We start from the raw sequence: 21,948 nt of genomic DNA, 5'->3' as shown, positions 1-21,948 counted from the left end.
CATTTCATGGCAGCATAGCTCATACTGTGTAATAGAATTTTAAATTCAGGAGTTACATATTTACATTATTTTCTCTTGCAGCTTGCGCCTGTTTCCAACTGGTCCAACCACTAATCATTTCTGTGACTCTTCAGTCAGGCACAAAGAAATCTGCAGGCTTTGCATGATCCACCTTAGATTTCATGACATACAAGGAGCTAATTCCCACAGATTAGTTTAAGTTAAACTTCTTTTTCATTGAAGGGGTGTTTGTTTTGTATATGCAGTTACCTGCCTTTTAGCCTCTCTTTGACCCCTCTGTCATACTCACTGACCCCGCCCTGCCTGCACTCAGGGTGCCTTCAACCTTTGGGCGTGAAGTCCCCCCATGGGTGATAGCCCATGATCCTGTTGAGGAGAGAGGCCCAGTGGAGGAAAAGCAGGGAAATTACTGACAGAAGCTGTGCCCTAATGGATTGTTTACAGGCAGCGATCATCTGCTCCAATACATGGAATATCCTTGTAAATAAGGCCACTTGGCCACTCCAGTGTCCATCTGGAATCTGAAAGCATTCTGTGGTAATCTGACAAGAGGCGGCAGCAGAGAGACACAGGAGTCCTGGCAGTCTGGCCCCAATGTCCTGGGTTTTAAAACTGTCCCCGTGAGCAGGGTCCGCCGCACCCGTGCCCTCCGTGGGTTCACCTTTAGTGCAGGCGGGCTTTGGGGTCACGGGGGTTCAGTGCTGATAAACAGGGGGTTCACCCATCAGTAATGTCCTCATCTCTTCTTTTCTCCCTCTCTTCCAGCCTGGCTCGGGGTCTGGATCCAGCTGACGTCAGGGCAGGAGTCCGGGGCTGAGGTGGTCACTGCTGCGGTGGGACAGACGGCCACCCTCACTGCCCCGTTCACTAGGAATAAATTCATCATTTACTGGTACAGAGGGACAGCAACAAATAATGATGCACTGATTTTCACTTACGTCATATCGAGTGGCCTTCAGACCCCAGCGGACCAGTACACCGGCCGGGAGTCGGGGTCTCAGGACGGATCTTTACGCATCACCGACCTCCGAACAAGTGACAGCGGCAGCTACACAGCGGCCATACCAGTGTGGTTTGTACCACGCTTACCAGGAGCCCCCCGGCAGCTGAGGGTCTTAGGTAAGTGGCAGAGCCTCGTCTCTATGGTTCTTAAATCTCGTCTCCTTCTCCTCTGTAATAGCTGAGGGACTTCATCGCTCATAACTGACATCGACTGAAAACTCCAGGTCACTGACTTGAATACAGACAAACGCAGATTCACTTTTCATCTTCCCAACACTGACAAAATGAGTGCAATGAAGATGGATAATTGTTACATTGTAGCAGAAATGCAATAAAAAGAACCATTGGCAAAGCCAATACTGCAGGCCAAACTAAAGACTTGGGTAGAAGAGAAGTCAATTGTCCCGGTAGAACAGGGGGGATTTAAAGCAGGGCACTCCACGGTGGATCACTGTTATGCCCTCTGGGCTCTTGCACGGAAGTCGACGGAACAAACGGGGAACATGTTCTGTTGTTTCGTCGACTTCCGGGCAGCCTTTGATTTGGTGGACCGCGGGAAGCTATGGGAATGCCTGACTAAATATGAAATCCCAGCGGGCCTAATAGCAATCCTAAAAGAATTGCACAGAGAGAACTGGGCGCAAGTAATTAAAGATACTTAAAGGGCACTGACAAGGAAGATTGACATAGCAAACGGGTTAAGACAGGGCTGTGTCCTGGCCCTACTCCTCTTCTCGATTTTTCTAGCAGATCTGCTAGCAACACTGAAAGTAGAAAGAAGTGCCAGCCCGAGAATGAGTGGCAGGAAGGTGTCAAGCCTGCTATACGCGGATGACCTAGTAATAATCAACCAAACAGAGCTACGGCTACAGAGAAAACTAAATGTTTTTAATGACTACTGTAAGGCCAAACTTTTAGTAGTAAATATGGATAAAACGAAGATTCTGTGTTTTGATAAAAGGTCTAAAAGTTTTAGCTGGTACCTAGGCAAAACTAAATTGGAAACGGTAAAGGAATATAAATACCTAGGCTTATGGTTCGAAAGCTCGTTAAATTGGGATAGACATATTGAAGCCCAAATGGCAAAAGCATCTTCCTCTATTTGTGGGTTGAAAAGATTCAATAGAGATTACGGGGACCGGTCGCATAAACCCATGCTAAAGGCTTATGAAGCAATGATCCCTCCCCAAGTATTGTATGGGATGGAAGTTCTCTACTTCTGCGACAAAGTGGGTTGGGATCGGGAGGAAGGTAAGGTGTTGAAAATGCTTCTGTCCTTGCCAAAGTCAGCGATGATACAGGCAATTAGATTAGAGACTGGAACAATAGCATGGAGCATTCAGGCTAAAATAGCTGTGGCAAGGTTCTGGAAACGACAATTACAAGAGGAAACCCAGAAGGTGTCCCTTTGGTGCAGTAATGAAATCCGGCATAGCAACCTAAAATGGGCAGCGGAGGCAAAAAGGAAAATAAAGGAGGTAACTGGTAGCTTAAAGGTGAGGGTTAATCAGAACCCTGTAGAAATTTCTTTCACCAAGGGCGTACTAAGAGCACAAGGAAGGGAGCTATCAAGACATCAGGACATAGAATACTTGAGAAAGAAAAAGTCGGTTCAATGTATGTTAGAAGTATGGGAAATGATGCATGGTATCCATACTTAGAAACCCTGCCGAACTACGGATTGAGGTGGGAGATTTTGAAAATCCGAATTGGAACTAACCCTTGGCTATTGGAGGGGAGATTAAAAGCAGAAATGCTATATCCTGATGGTCTATGTAAGTGTGGACTGGAGACGAAGTGTGATATCTTGCACATATTGTTGGATTGCCTAACTGGTTTAGAAGTGAGAAAACAGTTCCTACGACCGTTATTTATAAAATATGGCATAAATTTAAGAGGGCAAGCTGCTACACTACTAATAAAAATGGAAACATTGGATACTGCAATTGCACTAGGGAACTATCTGAGAGGTATAAACCGTTTGGCCAGGGAAAAGCTCAAGAAAGTATTGTGACTCATTTCACTACCTACCCTTGCAGGAGACATTATTAAAGTCTGATGCACGTCTAGTTCAAATGGTCTTAACTTTTGTAAAATAGTAGTGATGTTGTACAGGGTTTTTTTTAATGATTGTAAATACTTATTTGATCAAGTTTAGATGTTTTTAACATTTTAACTGATTTTTAAATTTGGGAATACTGAAATATATGGGCCTTTAGTAGGTTTTACTAGAAATGTATAAGTAGAGCAACTTAGAAATGCAACTGTGTGATTTTAGAGATCATTACGTGTCATTGTTACCATTTGGATTGTAATGTTTTAATTTTATATGAATTCGAAGTTTAAAGACCACGGTCTAAATAAACAGATTTCTCTCTCAATACTGCAGGCATTTTATAAGAGAAAGTGCTTTCTCACTGGCAAGTTAATGTCATTGTGTGGCTGTGTGAGTGTGCAAATATGTAAATGACTAAATGGGCTGCTGAATGAATAGTTGCTTCGTTTGATGAATGAATGGGTCATCATAGCGGTGTCGTTGAAGTAGAGATGCGGGTGCTTTACTGCTTGCATGCATTCCGGATTGGAAAGACCCTGCAAAAGTTTGATGAATATATACATATTTGTGATTTTGAGGGTGATCACTATTTCTTTCCCAAGGAACAACCACAAATCCACCTCTAGGAGCAAAGTACGTGACATGGAAACTGTACCATAAAAGCAAACTTCTGTGTCAGCAAAGCCAATTAACAGGGGCTACATCACCGAGACCCTTCGGATAGTCCTCCTCATCCTAGCAATTACTTAAGAGACAGAAACGCTACCAAGCTTTCTTTTATTTATTTGAAAATTATATAAAGTGCTAACAAGACCCTTCCGGGTATCAGAGCACTGTACAGGTTTTGCGAAAGCATGAGTAACCAAAATACAATAGCTTAGAGGGGGAAACATCCTTTACAACGCAACTTTTACCACTCAGTGCCTTTACGACGCAACTTTTACAACACAAACCATTACAACGCATTGCGCTGGGGGCGCTCTAGGATAGGGAATAAGTTTAATTTACTGTCCAACACATTCCCTAGTGTCCACGGGGACTGGAGTTGGAATAGTAAATTAAAATATTCACTATCCAGCACCCCAAAGCGCTATGCATTGTAAAGGTTTGCGTTGTAATACTTGCGATGTAAAAGCATGCGTGGTAAAAGCATGCGTTGTAATGTCATACATCCACCAAGAGGGTGTAGCTAAGTCAAACATTGTAAAACAAAGCAGGGAAACAAACCTCGTCTGGGGTTGAGGTATTGGTTCGACCAGAACTGTATCAGAAGTGCCCTAGAGCACAATACCAATTTAACAGACATACATACAATACATCGCACCAACGAAGTACAATAAGAATCACATTTCTAGACAAAGCATGAGAACGAGTTGATGCTGTTAATGTTCATTCAAGAATAGTGGTTAGACAAGTTCCTTGAAAGAAGCAGTGGAAGGATTGGAACTGATCTCGGGAGGCAGGGCATTCCAGATTCTTGGAGCAAGACCGGTGAAAGCACGATTGTAAGATGTTTCCTTTTTGAATTTGAGAGGTTACAAATGTAGGATGGACGTACTTCTTAGCTTCCGTCCTGTGTCCGAAAGTTCAAGCTTATTTGCCAAGTAGACCGGGTGATGTAATTTTTGACTTTATGCGTCAAGCAGGCTATCTTGAAACGCATCCTAGCTTCGAGAGATAGCCAATTTAGTTGCAAAAGGATGGGGGAGATATGGCCATGCTTTCTAGAGCCTGTGATGAGTCTGGCCGATGCGTTTAGAGTAGCTCTGAACAGGGCCAAGCTAGCTTTCGGAAGCCCAGCAAGGGTCACCAATCCATATTCCAGTCTAGAGATGGCCAGGGATTGAAAAGCCGGCCTGAAGTCTTCGCAGCGGAGGAAAGGCATGATTTTCTTAAAGGTGTTAAGTTGTAATTTGGCTCCCCTAATGGCTGCACTGATATGCGCTTGCATATTGAGGTGTTTGGCCAAGGTGATTGAAGAAAAGTAGGATGCAGCAGGAAAGTATGAATAACTTTATTGTCCAGTAAAGAACAAAACACCTTTGCAATTAAGTATAATTGTAGTCATGAGGTAGATCCAAGTAGAGATTTATTAAGTAGTTACAGGATCATTGATGTTGGTTACAGGATCAATTCAAGAAGGTACAAAGTTAATCCAAGCTAGTACATGGTCCCACCAGGAGCTGATCTTCATAGCTCACCCACTCATTCCAACTGTCTCTCCTCCAGTCCCAGGCATACCAACATTCCACGCTGTCATCATGCACTCCCAGGTTCCATACACACAGACACATGCAAACTAGCTAAGCTGCTTTAAATGTAGTCACAACAACCTTCCGCTTGTTACTCTAGAGCGCACGTCTCTGACTCACCAGCGCAGAACCGTAACATTCTAAAGAAGCCTCCACCTGAGGAGTCTAAGGTGGAACCAAGTGTAACAGGAAAGGAGGGGAGGACAGGAGGAGACCAAGGGGACAGGATGTAACAGTGATGCCTAAAGATTTAGCGGAGTCTAACACATGAGGGGTGCAGTGAGTTGTTTAAGCCAGTCCCGGGTAGGTGCAGATTGATCTCTAGCTCTATGAAAAGCTTCTCCACCCACCTGTAGAATTACCCCCTCTCTTCCTGTTGGTAACAAAGCCACTACCTATAAATGAAGAGGACTATCAAAGGGTAATCAAGATTACCGGTAAGTAATTTATTCATTACTCCAATGTCCGAACTCTATGTCCTAGCAATTACTTCTAGCAATTACTCTTTACCCTGATGTCTGTCCTCCTTGTCCGGGCAATTAATCATGAGGAGGTACCAAAGCAATAAATACACTGACACAATCAGATGATGCAGAAAATATATTTCAGCACTTTATCTCATTTCTGTTCTCAAGCCTAAAAAACAAAAATTATCAGTACCACTTAAAAAAATAAATCCAATTTGTAGCAGGAGAGAAAGGTGAGATATGAAGCTCATGTGGCTGCTCTACAAATACAATAGGGAACGTCCTGCTGCTTCTGCCCGTGAGGCCAGTTCAAACCGGTGCTGGGGCCTTCCAGCCCCAGTCCTGGAGCAAAACTGGACAAAGTAAAGGGGGTGTAACCACTCCCCTTCCTGGTCCCACCCAGAGGAGGGACCTAGTAGGTGATCCGGCCCCCCAGATTGGAATAAGAGTGGGAGCTGTGTCCTGAGACTTCAGATCATCCTGAATCAACTTGAAACTAAGAAGACGACTGAACTTCGACATTCTGCTGCACAGAAGACTGAAGAGCATCTCCCTTGTGGCCTAGGAGTGGCCACCCTGTGAACACAGGCACCATCCAGCAACTTGACATCTGCTTTGCCGCCGCCTCCCGCCGGAGCCCAAGCCCAGAGCCTGACAAGACCCAGACTCCCAGACATCTCACAGCCCGATCCACAGTCCCTGCAAAGAAGGGACCCGTGGAGGCACCGAGAGACGTGGGACCGGACCTCTTGAAAGACCCTTGAGAAGCTGACTGCACAGCACCCGAGGCACCCTCGATGCTGTGCTTTGGGGTTTAAAAAGCCCCAACCTCTAGCAGCTTTTGCACCGAAGAGCAGCCCCCCAGCATCTCCACGATCTGCGTGTGGCCCTTTTGCGCTGTGCCACTCGATGCGCCATCCCGACCACTTGCCACGTGGCTAGCGGCCATCTTGGCGACGAAACCTATGATTTACACCACTGGTCTGGTTGCTCCAGACTGGCCCTTGCTCCCCTGAAAAGGAGCACCCTCTCTGACCTTGCTGGTCCGAGTGAGAAGCTTGAATCACATCCTGTGTGGCTTGCTTTAGCCAAGGCCTGTTTGCTCCAATCAAGTTGCCGATATCGCCATCAGCGAGAGCCTACGTGGGACAGCTCATGATCAATGCCTGGACGTCCGTGACCTCTTTGTGTCCACGTGGCTGCAGAGACAATCTTCACCTCATCTTCTGTTTGCACCCGACATTGCCTGGTTCCTTCCTGGTTCCACGGTAGTCACTGGATAGTGACTTTGAACATTGTCCCCTCTGCTTTCAGGTCTTTACCTCTTCAGATCCACCCTTGGATCCACCGGAACTCTTCACATCGAGCCGCCTGCAGCATCTTCAGCTCCAAGCACCATCGACCTGCGTGACGAAACCCGACACTACTTCGACCCTGTGCACCCGCTTCCTGTGGGTGAGGTAACTCAGCAACGCCGGTGTTCCCACGCTGGTACACACCTCTATTGTCTGTGTCTAAAGTTTCATCCTTCTAGGTCACTCGGAAGGTTCCTTAATAACTAACTTTGTAACTTTTATGCACCATTGACATTGCATTGGTACATGCGTGCACTTTCAGCACTGCACCCGAGTCCCGCGGGCCTTTCCCGACTTTATCACTGCTAGTCTCGAATAGCTCCAGCGATTCCCCAGGCCCTAGGCCTCTTCACTTTCCCCATAGTGGTTCTTATACCACTATTTTAGTATATGGTTTAGGTGGCCCCTAGGGCTCATCCATAATTGCGCAACTTTTGTATATTTAAACTGTGTTTTGTTTTAACGCATTTGCTTCTGTGCTCATAAAGAGTATAGGGGATATTTGTAGAAATAAATCTATATATATTTTCAATATATATCTGTGTGGTGTCCTTTCATTTGGTATTCAAGGGATTGTGTATGGTAAAACAGCTTGCTTCACATGCCTTTACAGAGTTTAGCCTAAGACTGCTTAGTCCATGCTACCCCTAGGATAGCTTGTCTATAAGGTTGACTTTACAACCTGCACCATAAGGGTTGCTTGGCATGGTACAAGGTGATCACTAGAACTAGTGAGCATCATATACCAGGCCAACTTCTCACATTGGTGAGCAGCGGATTGGGATTTGAGCTTGCTGTTGTTTTACCATTACAATCTTTGAGAGTATCATTTGAAAGATCATACAGGTACCTGATAGGTACGCTAAAAGAAGACTAATATACTTAAGTTCTACTGAACTTAGTTGTTGTAGAGGATAGGGAGTAGCACACCCTGACTACAACTACTAGATAGGTTTTGTAGGAAAACACAAGTGTAGGTAGATTGCAACACATCCACCACACTAGAGCAATATCTGGAGCAGAGGGGTCCACTGGAACTATCTCTGTTGAGAGTGACCCTCCAAGGGCACCATTCAAATTTGCTATCTTTCCTTTTAAGGAATTGAGGCAGCTGTATTCCATGAGAGGAATCAAAACGGGTCCTACCCCTACAGCTGAACACCTCAGAGAGCTTTTAGACCAGGCTGAAGCTCTAAAGAACTCCAAACCAGGCCCCTCAGGGACTGGTGATGGAGGCTCTCCTTCTGAAGAAGAAAACACTAATGCCCCTGCCCCTGTTATCCACATAGATGAGGAAGACCAGGTCACTGGAGATACTCAGCCAGAGGATGAGGAAGAAGAGGAGGAGGAGGAGGAGGAAAGTGGGTCTGATGATGAGAGAAATAGCCAGGTGTTAATCAGCAGGCTTAACCAGGCTAACTTAAGCCTATTTGGGACTGAACATGGGTCCAATCCATTCAGACCCCCAAATGCACTTAACCAGGAGCCCAGGAGAAGGAGGAATCACTCAGGTGAATCCAATAACTCCCATGCTTCTAGAGGTACTCATGGTCACTCCAGAAGGGAGTTGACTAGCCCTCAGAGAAGGGAACATGAGGCCAAAATGAGAGAGGCTGAACTTAGGATCCAGAAGCAAGAATTAGAAGTTGCCCTGGCCAAAGAGAAACTTGCTAGAGCAAGGCAGCCTAGAGAGAGTGGGTTAGGATCCACTGGTGGCAGCAATATCCCTAAGGATAAAGACAGGTCCTATGACAATAGAAACCTGAGTAAGATTGTGCCCCCCTACAAAGTTGGGGATGATATCCACAAGTGGATGACTGCACTTGAGAGAGCTTGCAAAGTACAGCAGGTCCCTCAGGATCAGTGGGCAGCAATCTTGTGGCTCTCCTTTGAAGGTAGAGGCCGAGACAGACTCCTCACAGTTAGTGATGGGGATTCTAGAAACTACCTGGTCCTGAAGAGTGCTCTGATTGATGGGTTGGGCTTAACCACTGAACAGTACAGGTTAATGTTCAGAGATACCCAGAAGACACAGACTCAGGACTAGTCTGAATTTGTTGAATGTGCCACTAAGGCTCTGGAGGGCTGGTTGCTGGGAAGTAAGGTTACAGACTATACAGGATTGTATAATTTAATTATGAGAGAGCAAATCTTAAGTAATTGTCAAAATCAGCTTCTACATCAGCGCCTGGTGGACTCTGATCTGACCTCTCCACAAGAATTGGGTAAGAGGGCAGACAAATGGGTCAGAACCAGGATCAGGCCTAAGAACCAGGGTGGTGACCAAAAGAAAGAGACTACCAAGCCTCAAGAGAAAGGTGGGGATAAATCAAAAGAGAAGACTTCGCCAGGGCCCCATAACTCCAAGGATGGGGCTGGGTCCCAAAACAACTCCTCTACCCAGAAGAAACCTTACTGCCATGACTGTAAACAGCCTGGCCACTGGAAAACAGACAGCTGTTGTCCAAGGAATAGCAATAAGGAAAATATACCTCCAGGTAAAGCTCCAACACCTCCTGTCACTGTTAGCAGTGGTCCCCCAGGTGGTGGGAGCACCCCCAAGAATTTGGGTGGATTTACTTTTGGAACACAGGTGGATTCTAGCCTAACCAAGTCCCCTACCTCAGATACTCTTGTCTATGAAAATGGCATGGGGTTTGCCAACTTCACTGCTTGCCCAAACACTTTGAGCAAGTACAGACAGGAGCCCCTCATCAATGGCTTGAAAGTTGAGGCCTTTAGATACACAGGGGCTAGCATCACCATGCCATCACCGCCCCTTGTTGTAAATAATTTTGTCCACCCTAAGCGTGGAAGGGTATACTCAGATGTGAGTCCCTTGCTCATTGCACCATCAGGATTCAAGCAAGCCGGGCCGAAGACGCCTGAAATGGCAGAAACCGGTCCCCGGAAGCTTGTTTCCTTCCCAGTGTAAGAATTGGCTTTTGTAGTCTGGTCTGCCCTGTTCCCATGATGCACTGGGCCAGGGACAGACTAATTTGCATACAGCCAGGTTCTGAAACTGGGATGGTGCAATGAGCTAAAAAACGGTGTTGGATCTAGCCCTGATCTCTTGACTGGGTGAGAGTACTCTGCTTAATTCAGAGACTCTGTCCATCACCACCCCTTGTTGTAAATAATTTTGTCCACCCTAAGCGTGGAAGGGTATACTCAGATGTGAGTCCCTTGCTCATTGCACCATCAGGATTCAAGCAAGCTGGGCCGAAGACGCCTGAAATGGCAGAAACCGGTCCCCGGAAGCTTGTTTCCTTCCCAGTGTAAGAATTGGCTTTTGTAGTCTGGTCTGCCCTGTTCCCATGATGCACTGGGCCAGGGACAGACTAATTTGCATACAGCCAGGTTCTGAAACTGGGATGGTGCAATGAGCTAAAAAACGGTGTTGGATCTAGCCCTGATCTCTTGACTGGGTGAGAGTACTCTGCTTAATTCAGAGACTCTGTCCATCACCACCCCTTGTTGTAAATAATTTTGTCCACCCTAAGCGTGGAAGGGTATACTCAGATGTGAGTCCCTTGCTCATTGCACCATCAGGATTCAAGCAAGCCGGGCCAATGACGCCTGAAATGGCAGAAACCGGTCCCCGGAAGCTTGTTTCCTTCCCAGTGTAAGAATTGGCTTTTGTAGTCTGGTCTGCCCTGTTCCCATGATGCACTGGGCCAGGGACAGACTAATTTGCATACAGCCAGGTTCTGAAACTGGGATGGTGCAATGAGCTAAAAAACGGTGTTGGATCTAGCCCTGATCTCTTGACTGGGTGAGAGTACTCTGCTTAATTCAGAGACTCTGTCCATCACCACCCCTTGTTGTAAATAATTTTGTCCACCCTAAGCGTGGAAGGGTATACTCAGATGTGAGTCCCTTGCTCATTGCACCATCAGGATTCAAGCAAGCCGGGCCGAAGACGCCTGAAATGGCAGAAACCGGTCCCCGGAAGCTTGTTTCCTTCCCAGTGTAAGAATTGGCTTTTATAGTCTGGTCTGCCCTGTTCCCATGATGCACTGGGCCAGGGACAGACTAATTTGCATACAGCCAGGTTCTGAAACTGGGATGGTGCAATGAGCTAAAAAACGGTGTTGGATCTAGCCCTGATCTCTTGACTGGGTGAGAGTACTCTGCTTAATTCAGAGACTCTGTCCATCACCACCCCTTGTTGTAAATAATTTTGTCCACCCTAAGCGTGGAAGGGTATACTCAGATGTGAGTCCCTTGCTCATTGCACCATCAGGATTCAAGCAAGCCGGGCCGAAGACGCCTGAAATGGCAGAAACCGGTCCCCGGAAGCTTGTTTCCTTCCCAGTGTAAGAATTGGCTTTTGTAGTCTGGTCTGCCCTGTTCCCATGATGCACTGGGCCAGGGACAGACTAATTTGCATACAGCCAGGTTCTGAAACTGGGATGGTGCAATGAGCTAAAAAACGGTGTTGGATCTAGCCCTGATCTCTTGACTGGGTGAGAGTACTCTGCTTAATTCAGAGACTCTGTCCATCACCACCCCTTGTTGTAAATAATTTTGTCCACCCTAAGCGTGGAAGGGTATACTCAGATGTGAGTCCCTTGCTCATTGCACCATCAGGATTCAAGCAAGCCGGGCCGAAGACGCCTGAAATGGCAGAAACCGGTCCCCGGAAGCTTGTTTCCTTCCCAGTGTAAGAATTGGCTTTTGTAGTCTGGTCTGCCCTGTTCCCATGATGCACTGGGCCAGGGACAGACTAATTTGCATACAGCCAGGTTCTGAAACTGGGATGGTGCAATGAGCTAAAAAACGGTGTTGGATCTAGCCCTGATCTCTTGACTGGGTGAGAGTACTCTGCTTAATTCAGAGACTCTGTCCATCACCACCCCTTGTTGTAAATAATTTTGTCCACCCTAAGCGTGGAAGGGTATACTCAGATGTGAGTCCCTTGCTCATTGCACCATCAGGATTCAAGCAAGCCGGGCCGAAGACGCCTGAAATGGCAGAAACCGGTCCCCGGAAGCTTGTTTCCTTCCCAGTGTAAGAATTGGCTTTTGTAGTCTGGTCTGCCCTGTTCCCATGATGCACTGGGCCAGGGACAGACTAATTTGCATACAGCCAGGTTCTGAAACTGGGATGGTGCAATGAGCTAAAAAACGGTGTTGGATCTAGCCCTGATCTCTTGACTGGGTGAGAGTACTCTGCTTAATTCAGAGACTCTGTCCATCACCACCCCTTGTTGTAAATAATTTTGTCCACCCTAAGCGTGGAAGGGTATACTCAGATGTGAGTCCCTTGCTCATTGCACCATCAGGATTCAAGCAAGCCGGGCCGAAGACGCCTGAAATGGCAGAAACCGGTCCCCGGAAGCTTGTTTCCTTCCCAGTGTAAGAATTGGCTTTTGTAGTCTGGTCTGCCCTGTTCCCATGATGCACTGGGCCAGGGACAGACTAATTTGCATACAGCCAGGTTCTGAAACTGGGATGGTGCAATGAGCTAAAAAACGGTGTTGGATCTAGCCCTGATCTCTTGACTGGGTGAGAGTACTCTGCTTAATTCAGAGACTCTGTCCATCACCACCCCTTGTTGTAAATAATTTTGTCCACCCTAAGCGTGGAAGGGTATACTCAGATGTGAGTCCCTTGCTCATTGCACCATCAGGATTCAAGCAAGCCGGGCCGAAGACGCCTGAAATGGCAGAAACCGGTCCCCGGAAGCTTGTTTCCTTCCCAGTGTAAGAATTGGCTTTTGTAGTCTGGTCTGCCCTGTTCCCATGATGCACTGGGCCAGGGACAGACTAATTTGCATACAGCCAGGTTCTGAAACTGGGATGGTGCAATGAGCTAAAAAACGGTGTTGGATCTAGCCCTGATCTCTTGACTGGGTGAGAGTACTCTGCTTAATTCAGAGACTCTGTCCATCACCACCCCTTGTTGTAAATAATTTTGTCCACCCTAAGCGTGGAAGGGTATACTCAGATGTGAGTCCCTTGCTCATTGCACCATCAGGATTCAAGCAAGCCGGGCCGAAGACGCCTGAAATGGCAGAAACCGGTCCCCGGAAGCTTGTTTCCTTCCCAGTGTAAGAATTGGCTTTTGTAGTCTGGTCTGCCCTGTTCCCATGATGCACTGGGCCAGGGACAGACTAATTTGCATACTGCCAGGTTCTGAAACTGGGATGGTGCAATGAGCTAAAAAACGGTGTTGGATCTAGCCCTGATCTCTTGACTGGGTGAGAGTACTCTGCTTAATTCAGAGACTCTGTCCATCACCACCCCTTGTTGTAAATAGCATCACCATGGTGGCTGAACGTCTAGTCCCCTCAAGGCAACTTTTACCTGATGCCAGATATCAGGTGACAAACATTGATGGAATAGAAACCAAACATCCCATGGCTGTAGTCAATCTTAGCTGGGGAGGTGTCACTGGCCAAAAGAGAGTGGCAGTGTCAGCAAACTTGCCTGTAGATTGCCTACTTGGTAATGATTTGGAAATCTCAGCCTGGGCTGAGGTTGAACAACAAACCCATTCTAGAATGGTAAATCTCCATGGAAAGGTTAGTGGGGCTGTGATGGCTACAGCCCCAATCCAAGATGTCCTTCCTGAAAAGGTTGGTAGGGCTGAGCAAACCTCAGCCCCATCTTTAGCTAACTTCCCTCCTGAAAAGATTAGCAGGGCTGTGATGGTAACAGCCCATACCCAAACTGAGTCTCCTCCTGAAAAGGTTGGTGGGGCTGTGATGGCCACAGCCCAAACTCAAACAGATACATGTGTTGTGAAGCCTGAAAAGATGGATCACTCCACACAAACAGAGAGCATTGAGGAGTAAAGTAAAGTAAAGTCCACATTTGTAAAGCGCACAATCACCCGTAAGGGTCTCTAGGCGCTGGGGGCCGTCGGGAAGATTAAGCGAGCTATTGCCCAGAGTCACATGGTGCTGGGCTAACCTGCCGCCGGAGCCGGGGATCGAACCGTGGTTCCCAGATTCCAGCGTCAGTCGCCCTGGCCGCGGCGCCACACCTCAAAGAGAAATCTCCCTCCCACCAGACTTTAGGAAAGGATCAGGCTCCTCAGGGAACTGATCTTACCCCTGATAAAGGAACTGCTCCAGAGGTGGTCAGGCCTAGCCTGACAGAGCCTCTGATGTCAGTGGACCCTTCTCAGGTGGGACCCAGTCTGGAGCAGGTATCCTGCCCCTCTCTACCTTGCCTTAGTCAGCCCAGGGCTGCAGAGGACAAGAAGGACAGTGAGCCCCAAAGGGCCCCCTGTCAAATAAAGCACCCACATCAACAGATTAGGGGCACCAAAGCTAGCAGCCCTAGGCAGGTGAAAACTTTAAAAACTCCTGAGGGATCCCCCTTAAAATTAGTTAGGGACCTCCCACAGATGGATTCTGTTGGGCACAGTCAAACCTGGGACCCAAAGGGCCCAAACCTGACCTGTCCCTCCAGCAAGCCAACAGAAGTGACCCAGCCTCCAGCTTTAGGTAGCCAGAGGTTGACCCTGAGAGCACAGTGCAACTCAGTCAAAGAAAGAAAGGCTTACATGGTAGAAAGTGATTGGAGGAAGCTGAGTCCTACAGAGGAATCTCACTTCAGTACTCCATCTCAACATCAGCCTTTAACTTTGCCAAGACACACCACAGGTAGAGATTCCCTATGGTGGAGACCCTCAGATACCCTTAGGGTGAGGGATTGCATAGTGGACCATGAGACAGGGGGTAACCAAGCCTAAGCTGGTACTTCCTTATATGGCCACTTAGGCAATATAGGCTTACCTGGTCAAGGATAGCCTTATCTCCTTTCGTTTGGGGGAGGGGGTTGTGTAGGAAGGTGGATATCTGACTATGGTTACCCCCAAACTTTTTGCCTAGTGTTTAGCTGGTTTTTGACTTAGTTGCCCTGGGATCCTGCTATTCAGGGCCCCAGGCTAATTGCTCTCTCCTTAAAAAGGACTCCATGTACCTTAGGTACATACCCAATTGGAACTGGTTCACCTTATTGGCCCCTGTAACAGTGTACCCAGGTACCCAGGGCATAGGTGCTTCCAAGGCCTACCAGGGGCTGCAGCACGTATTGTGCCACCCCTGGCCTGGCCTCCATATTTGACACAACTGGCTGATCACTCAGCTGGGGTAAGTCGGTGTAACCACCTCTTACTTAGGTGTAGTATGCCTATACTTAACCTAAAATGGACACATATATTCCTATCAGCCACTCCTATGGAAGGCCTCATCAATCCTGGAGGCAGAGTGCTTGGAAATATGTGATATGGTGCTCTGGCATGAGCTGAGCCTGTCTGAAGCTTTCGGAACCATGTCTTTTAGCTGTTTCATGATACTGCCATACCATATACTCTTAAGTGCATTATAATCCTCGCGGTTAAATGCTATATTGGGTTTGGCTTTATCAAAACATGTCGAGTAAGGTGTCATACGAATTGGAATACTACCCCCTCGCCAGTTCTGGCGACGGGGTAGCATTCCACCCTTCTAGAGGGACACGACATGTACCTAACCTGAACCCCGGTTAAAGTTAAACAGAGCCTCAGCATCACAAAATGGATGCTGCCACCACAGACACAAGTCTGACCTCCTGTTGCTGGGAGTCCTTCCAGCGAGGGCAGCTTGGACAAAGGGTTTCCTGCCTTGGGAGGTGCTAGCACCACCCCAGACAGGATTTTGTGTATTGGGTAGGACAGGGCTGAATAGAATCAGACATGCCTGGGGCACACAAGATGTCCCTGTGCATAGGCCAGTTCAAACCGGTGCTGGCGCCTTCCAGCCCCAGTCCTGGCGCGAAACTGGACAAAGGAAAGGGGGTGTAACCACTCCCCTTCCTGGTCCCACCCAGAGGAGAGACCTAGTAGGTGATCCGGCCCCCCAGATTGGAATAAGAGTAAGAGCTGTGTCCTGAGACTTCAGATCATCCTGAATCAACTTGAAACTAAGAAGATGACTGGACTTCGACATTCTGCTACACAGAAGACTGAAGAGCATCTCCCTTGTGGCCTAGGAGTGGCCACCCTGTGAACACAGGCACCATCCAGCAACTCGACGTCTGCTTTGCCGCCGCCTCCCGCCGGAGCCCGAGCCCAGAGCCTGACAAGACCCAGACTCCCAGACATCTCACAGCCCGATCCACAGTCCCTGCAAAGAAGGCACCTGTGGAGGCACCGAGAGACGTGGGACCGGACCTCTTGAAAGACCCCCGAGAAGCTGACTGCGCAGCACCCGAGGCACCCTCGATGCTATGCTTTGGGGTTTGAGAAGCCCCAACCTCGAGCAGCCCTTGCACCGAAGATCAGCCCCCAGCATCTCCACGATCTGCGTGGGGCCCTTTTGCACTGTGTCACTCGATGCGCCATCCCGGCCATTTGCTACGTGGCTAGCGGCCATCTTGGCAACGAAACCTACGATTTACACCGCTGGTCTGGTTGCTCCAGACTGGCCCTTGCTCCCCTGAAAAGGAGCACCCGCTCTGACCTTGCTGGTCTGAGTGAGAAGCTTGAATCACTTCCTGCGTGGCTTGCTTTAGCCAAGGCCTGTTTGCTCCAATCAAGTTGCCGACACCGCCATCAGCGAGAGCCTACGTGGGACAGCTCGTGACCAACGCCTGGACATCCGTGACCTCTTCGTGTCCACGTGGCTGCAGAGACAATCTTCACCTCATCGCCTGTTTGCACCCGACATTGCCTGGTTCCTTCCTGGTTCCACGGTAGTCACGGGCTAGTGATTTTGAACATTGTCCCCTCTGATTTCAGGTCTTCACCTCTTCAGATCCACCCTTGGATCCACCGGAACTCTTCACATCGAGCCGCCTGCAGCATCTTCAGCTCCAAGCACCATCGACCTGCGTGACGAAACCCGACACTACTTCAACCCTGTGCACCCGCTTCCTGTGGGTGAGGTAACTCAGCAACGCCGGTGTTCCAACACTGGTACACACCTCTAGTGTCTGTGTATAAAGTGTCATCCTTCTAGGTCACTCGGAAGGTTCCTTAATAACTAACTTTGTAGCTTTTACGCACCATTGACATTGCATTGGTACATGCGTGCACTTTCAGCACTGCACTCGAGTCCCGCGGGCCTTTCCCGACTTCATCACTGCTAGTCTCGAATAGCTCCAGCGATTCCCCAGGCCCTAGGCCTCTTCACTTTCCCCATTGTGGTTCTTATACCACTATTTTAGTATATGGTTTAGGTGGCCCCTAGGGCTCATCCATAATTGTGCAACTTTTGTATATTTAAACTGTGTTTTGTTTTAACGCATTTGCTTCTGTGCTCATAAAGAGTATAGGGGATATTTGTAGAAATAAATCTATATATATTTTCAACATATATCTGTGTGGTGTCCTTTCATTTGGTATTCAAGGGATTGTGTATGGTAAAACAGCTTGCTTCACATGCCTTTACAGAGTTTAGCCTAAGACTGCTTAGTCCATGCTACCCCTAGGATAGCTTGTCTATAAGGTTGACTTTACAACCTGCACCATAAGGGTTGCTTGGCATGGTACAAGGTGATCACTAGATCTAGTGAGCATCATATACCAGGCCAACTTCTCACACCCATCTGCTCATGGTGGTAGCAAAGGCTTTTTCCCTTCAGAAGCTAACCGATAGAAAACAAACAATGATGGTGACTCAAAGCATGTGTCCAGCATGCAATTGAAGAATGGATTACAGGGGCGCAGCCGTATCATTGGTTTCACAGTGATAATCCCGTTGCAGAGGTAAAGGTGCCTTTGTCATGATTTGCATAGAAATACCATTACTAGAACGTGGGCATTTTTCTACTCTAACATTCTGTTGTGCGCATTGGTGCTTGGCTCAAGTGCATACTGGTGGTTGGGGGAGAGCATCTGGGCATTCCCCAGAGACAGCTATAAAACACTGGGCCTGCAACTGGTACAAACCTCGGCCAATTGAGGGCCATCTGGAAACATTGGAGCAGGAGGTTTCGACACTTGGCCTCTGGGAGCCAAATCATGGCCCCACTAAAGATTAAGATCTACATTCCACGTCCCCGTGGCAGACTTGACTGAAATTTAAGGGACACACCTGTGGTTCAAACGGATACCCTTTAAACCACCCCCGGCTTCAAAGGCACACTGTAGTATAACGACTGGTGCCGCATTTCAGCAAGGCGTGAGATACGTTTGTGGGGATGTAGGACCTGAGAACCTGGACTACGTGGTGCACATTGCCAAAAGACTCAGTTGTGCACACGTAGGATTACTGCCATGAAAGGGACCGCATGCTCTTCCTGAATAGTGGCTGGCCTGGGTTGACTACATACTGCAGTGTGGCATCCTGAAGTCTGCTCTCTTTGTGCAGCCAGACACTGTGTAAATCTTTTTTCTTCCAGTTTTCAAAGCCATTTTCTAGAGAGATTCAAAGGAGATTCTTGCTTTTGTTCCTTTTTAGGTCAAGCCTAGCAGGGCGCATGCGCTGCTCTGGGCGGCATGGGGTATTTACACTGGTGCCGTAGACCAGGCCCATCACTTTCCATTTATTGCATCGTACGCCAGTCAAAATTGCTTTCTTTTCTTTGGCGAAACGCTGCTTGTTGTCCCGCCTTTGGGTGTGTTGTGACTTTGGTGGCGACTGCCCCGGTCACAGTCGTCTTACTTGTTGCTTAATATAGTGTGTGTTTGGCGCACTCCTCTTTTACGTTGAATGGTCCCGCGCTGTGCCTTGTTGTTTGCCTGCCTCTGCCTGTTTCTGCGCCGTGTCCTCTTTCTTCATGCCCGCTGGCCGTTATTCATAACTATCATTTATGTACATTTCATATCGGCAATGGGGGTGAGTACGCACCTTTAACAAGCCTATTATTATTATTGTTTTTTAGAAACGCTATTTTCCCAGTTGGGCTGATTTTCATTCTGGTTTGGTAGGTACGATAAACCGCGATCTATTACAGATGCACTTCAAAGCTACCTTCCTCTCAGTCAGCCGCCACAAAGAAAATTACATATATTACTAAAGTTCCAACTCGGCACAGTAAAATAGCATAGGTTCACTGTAAATGTGAATAAAAATGCTTTTTTTAATATAAGAAATCGCCTGGCTATGATGACCACCGCTCACAATCAATTTCTTCTAAAAACAACCAGGGTAAGAGAGTCGACTTTTTTTGTATATTATAGGGTCAAATTTAAAGGTGATTTGGGGAGGCCCGGAGTATTCACAATTCTTAAATGTTCTGAGGGCATGGGTGCCCCTTGCTGCATTTAAGTGGGTGTTTCTCTACTCATGCACCCCACTCCCCTCCAACATGTCCATGGGTGTTTGCTCCCTTCCCCTCCTCCAAGAAGAGCTTGGTGGGAAAACATGTCCCTCATGGGTAAAACACACATATACACGCATGAGCACACACATGTACACGTGCACAGAGACATATGTGCACCCACATACATAAACAGACACACAGACACACACAGACTCAGACACATACACACAAACAGACACACAGACAGCCAAACAGACACACAGACAAGCAGGCAAACACACAGACAGTCAAACACACAGACAGACACACATGGACAGACACACACACACATACACAGGCACACAAACACCAAAACACACAAACACGCATACACACACAGACACACACAGACTCACAAACAGACACACTCCAACAGACACACACAACAGACACACAAACGCAACGATGCACAAATGCACATACATAGACACACGCACCCACACAGACAGACACAGACAAACACACACAGACAGACAGACAGACACACACACAGACAGACACACACAGACACACACAGACACAGACAGACAGACACACACACCCACAGACACACACACACACACATACACAGACACACACAGACACACAATCAGAGAAAAAGACTCAGTCAGACACACAGAAAGACACATTGACACACAGACAGACACACACACCACACAAAGACACACACAGACACACACACACACACAGACACACATTGAGAAACACAGGTATAGACCCAGAGACACACACATAGACACACAGACACACACACAGGCACATGCAGACATACACACACAAACAAACACACAAAGACACAATCACACACAGATATAAGCACCAACACACACACACAGAAACACACAAACATGCACAGACACAGAAACGCACACTGACACAGAAACACACACACAGAATCACAAACACATGCCTGAAGGCCCCGGATAACTTCACATACATGGCTTCTTACCAGTAGAGATATTTATAAAGGGGCCTTGTGATCTGCTTCATACAGGCCCTAGGCGCTTTACACCAACAGGACATCATATGGGGACCCTCCAAACAGTGGGGCTTCCGAGTTCTTCACGAGATAACTGTGTCATGTTTTGCATTCAAAGATTTGTATAAAAGACACTGCGCGCATGAGCACAAATCTGCATTATGCCCAGACGTGTCGTTGCATCCTCATCACACACAACAGCCCCCCAAAAGGCTATCTCTGGCAACAGGCAGCCCCCGTGCGATGCCGGACAAACATCCGAAGACGCAACACCTTGCAGAGTTCAACAGACTCATTTAAAAACAGTACTACCGCGCAAATGTAACACATTGGCATACCAAATCACGCAGCAAAACTAAACATCCGCAACTAAAGGCAATCTGTACAAAGCATTACAATGCCGAAAAGCCTAATGCTCGAGACTGTGACAGTGCACACACGGATCACTGACAGAATATCGAGGAGAAAAATTTCGACCTGCCAGAATATCGTGGACAATATATAGAATGCCAGAATATAGAATTCCTATCTACAAACACGTAAGTACAAAAATATTGAATCCAAAATATCGTTGTAAATAATATAGTTTGTTAAAATATTGCTTTTTTTAAATGTCTTCAAAGTAATGTAAAATTAATTAAATAATACATAAAATTAACTAAAGCATACTTAAATAACCTTAAAATTAATAAGTAATTAATGTAAGTTATAAAAAAATAAACATGCATTTTTATTTTATAATACATATATATATATTAACTTAATATTAATTAACAATATTCAATATTTTTAGCATAGGATAGCGGGAGGGCAACATGTACTATTCCCACTCCAGTGAGTGCAACAGTAGGAAAAGCGTTGGATAGCGGGAGGGTGAAAATTACTATTCCCACTCCAGAGAGTGCAACAGTAGGGAAAGCGTTGGTTAGTGTAGAGGTAAAAATTACTATTCCAACTCCAGAGGGGGGCAACAGTAGGGAAAGCGTTGGATAGGGGGATGGTAAAAATTACCGTTCCCACTCCAGAGAGTGCAACAGTAGGGAAAGCGTTGGATAGCGGGAGGGTAAAAAATACTATTCCCACTCCAGAGAGTGCAACAGTAGGGAAAGCGTTGGATAGCGTAGGGGTAAAAATTACTATTCCCACTCCAGTGAGTGCAACAGTGGGGAAAACATTGGATAGCGTAGGGGTAAAAATTACTATTCCCACTCCAGAGAGTGCAACAGTAGGGAAAGTAATGATTTAATATTTAAATAAAAATAAGTTAATTATCAATACCAATAAAAAGATTATTAAAATATATTAAAAATTACAGAATATGTAATAATTAATGCATTATGAATACCAATAAATATCATTTATTAAAAACATAATTACCTATTAATAATTAACAACCAATTAATTTTCAATACCAAAAATGTAATAAGTAATAAAACAATTACCACTTAATAATTAATTAACAATAAATTAATTATCAATACACAAAAATAATTTCAATAATTACCTAATTACAATTAAATTACTTCCCACCCTACTCCTGTATAAACTCACAACACTCTCCGGATAAAAATAATA

At 46.7% G+C, this 21,948-nt stretch overlaps 1 protein-coding gene across 1 annotated transcript in view; it reads left to right on the top strand.

Annotated features, from left to right (window-relative positions):
- LOC144768901 (hemicentin-2-like) overlaps positions 1-21,948 on the top strand; it is a 538,034-nt gene that overhangs the window by 255,943 nt on the left and 260,143 nt on the right. Inside the window, exon 13 of the mRNA XM_078652914.1 lies at positions 787-1,140. Within this exon, the coding sequence (XP_078509040.1) occupies positions 787-1,140 (354 nt within the window). The remainder of the gene's footprint in view (positions 1-786; positions 1,141-21,948) is intronic.

The sequence above is a fragment of the Lissotriton helveticus genome, chromosome 7 (assembly GCF_964261635.1).
Source record: "Lissotriton helveticus chromosome 7, aLisHel1.1, whole genome shotgun sequence".
NCBI classification, from domain to species: Eukaryota; Metazoa; Chordata; class Amphibia; order Caudata; family Salamandridae; genus Lissotriton; species Lissotriton helveticus.
This window is presented reverse-complemented; position numbering and strand designations above follow the sequence as displayed.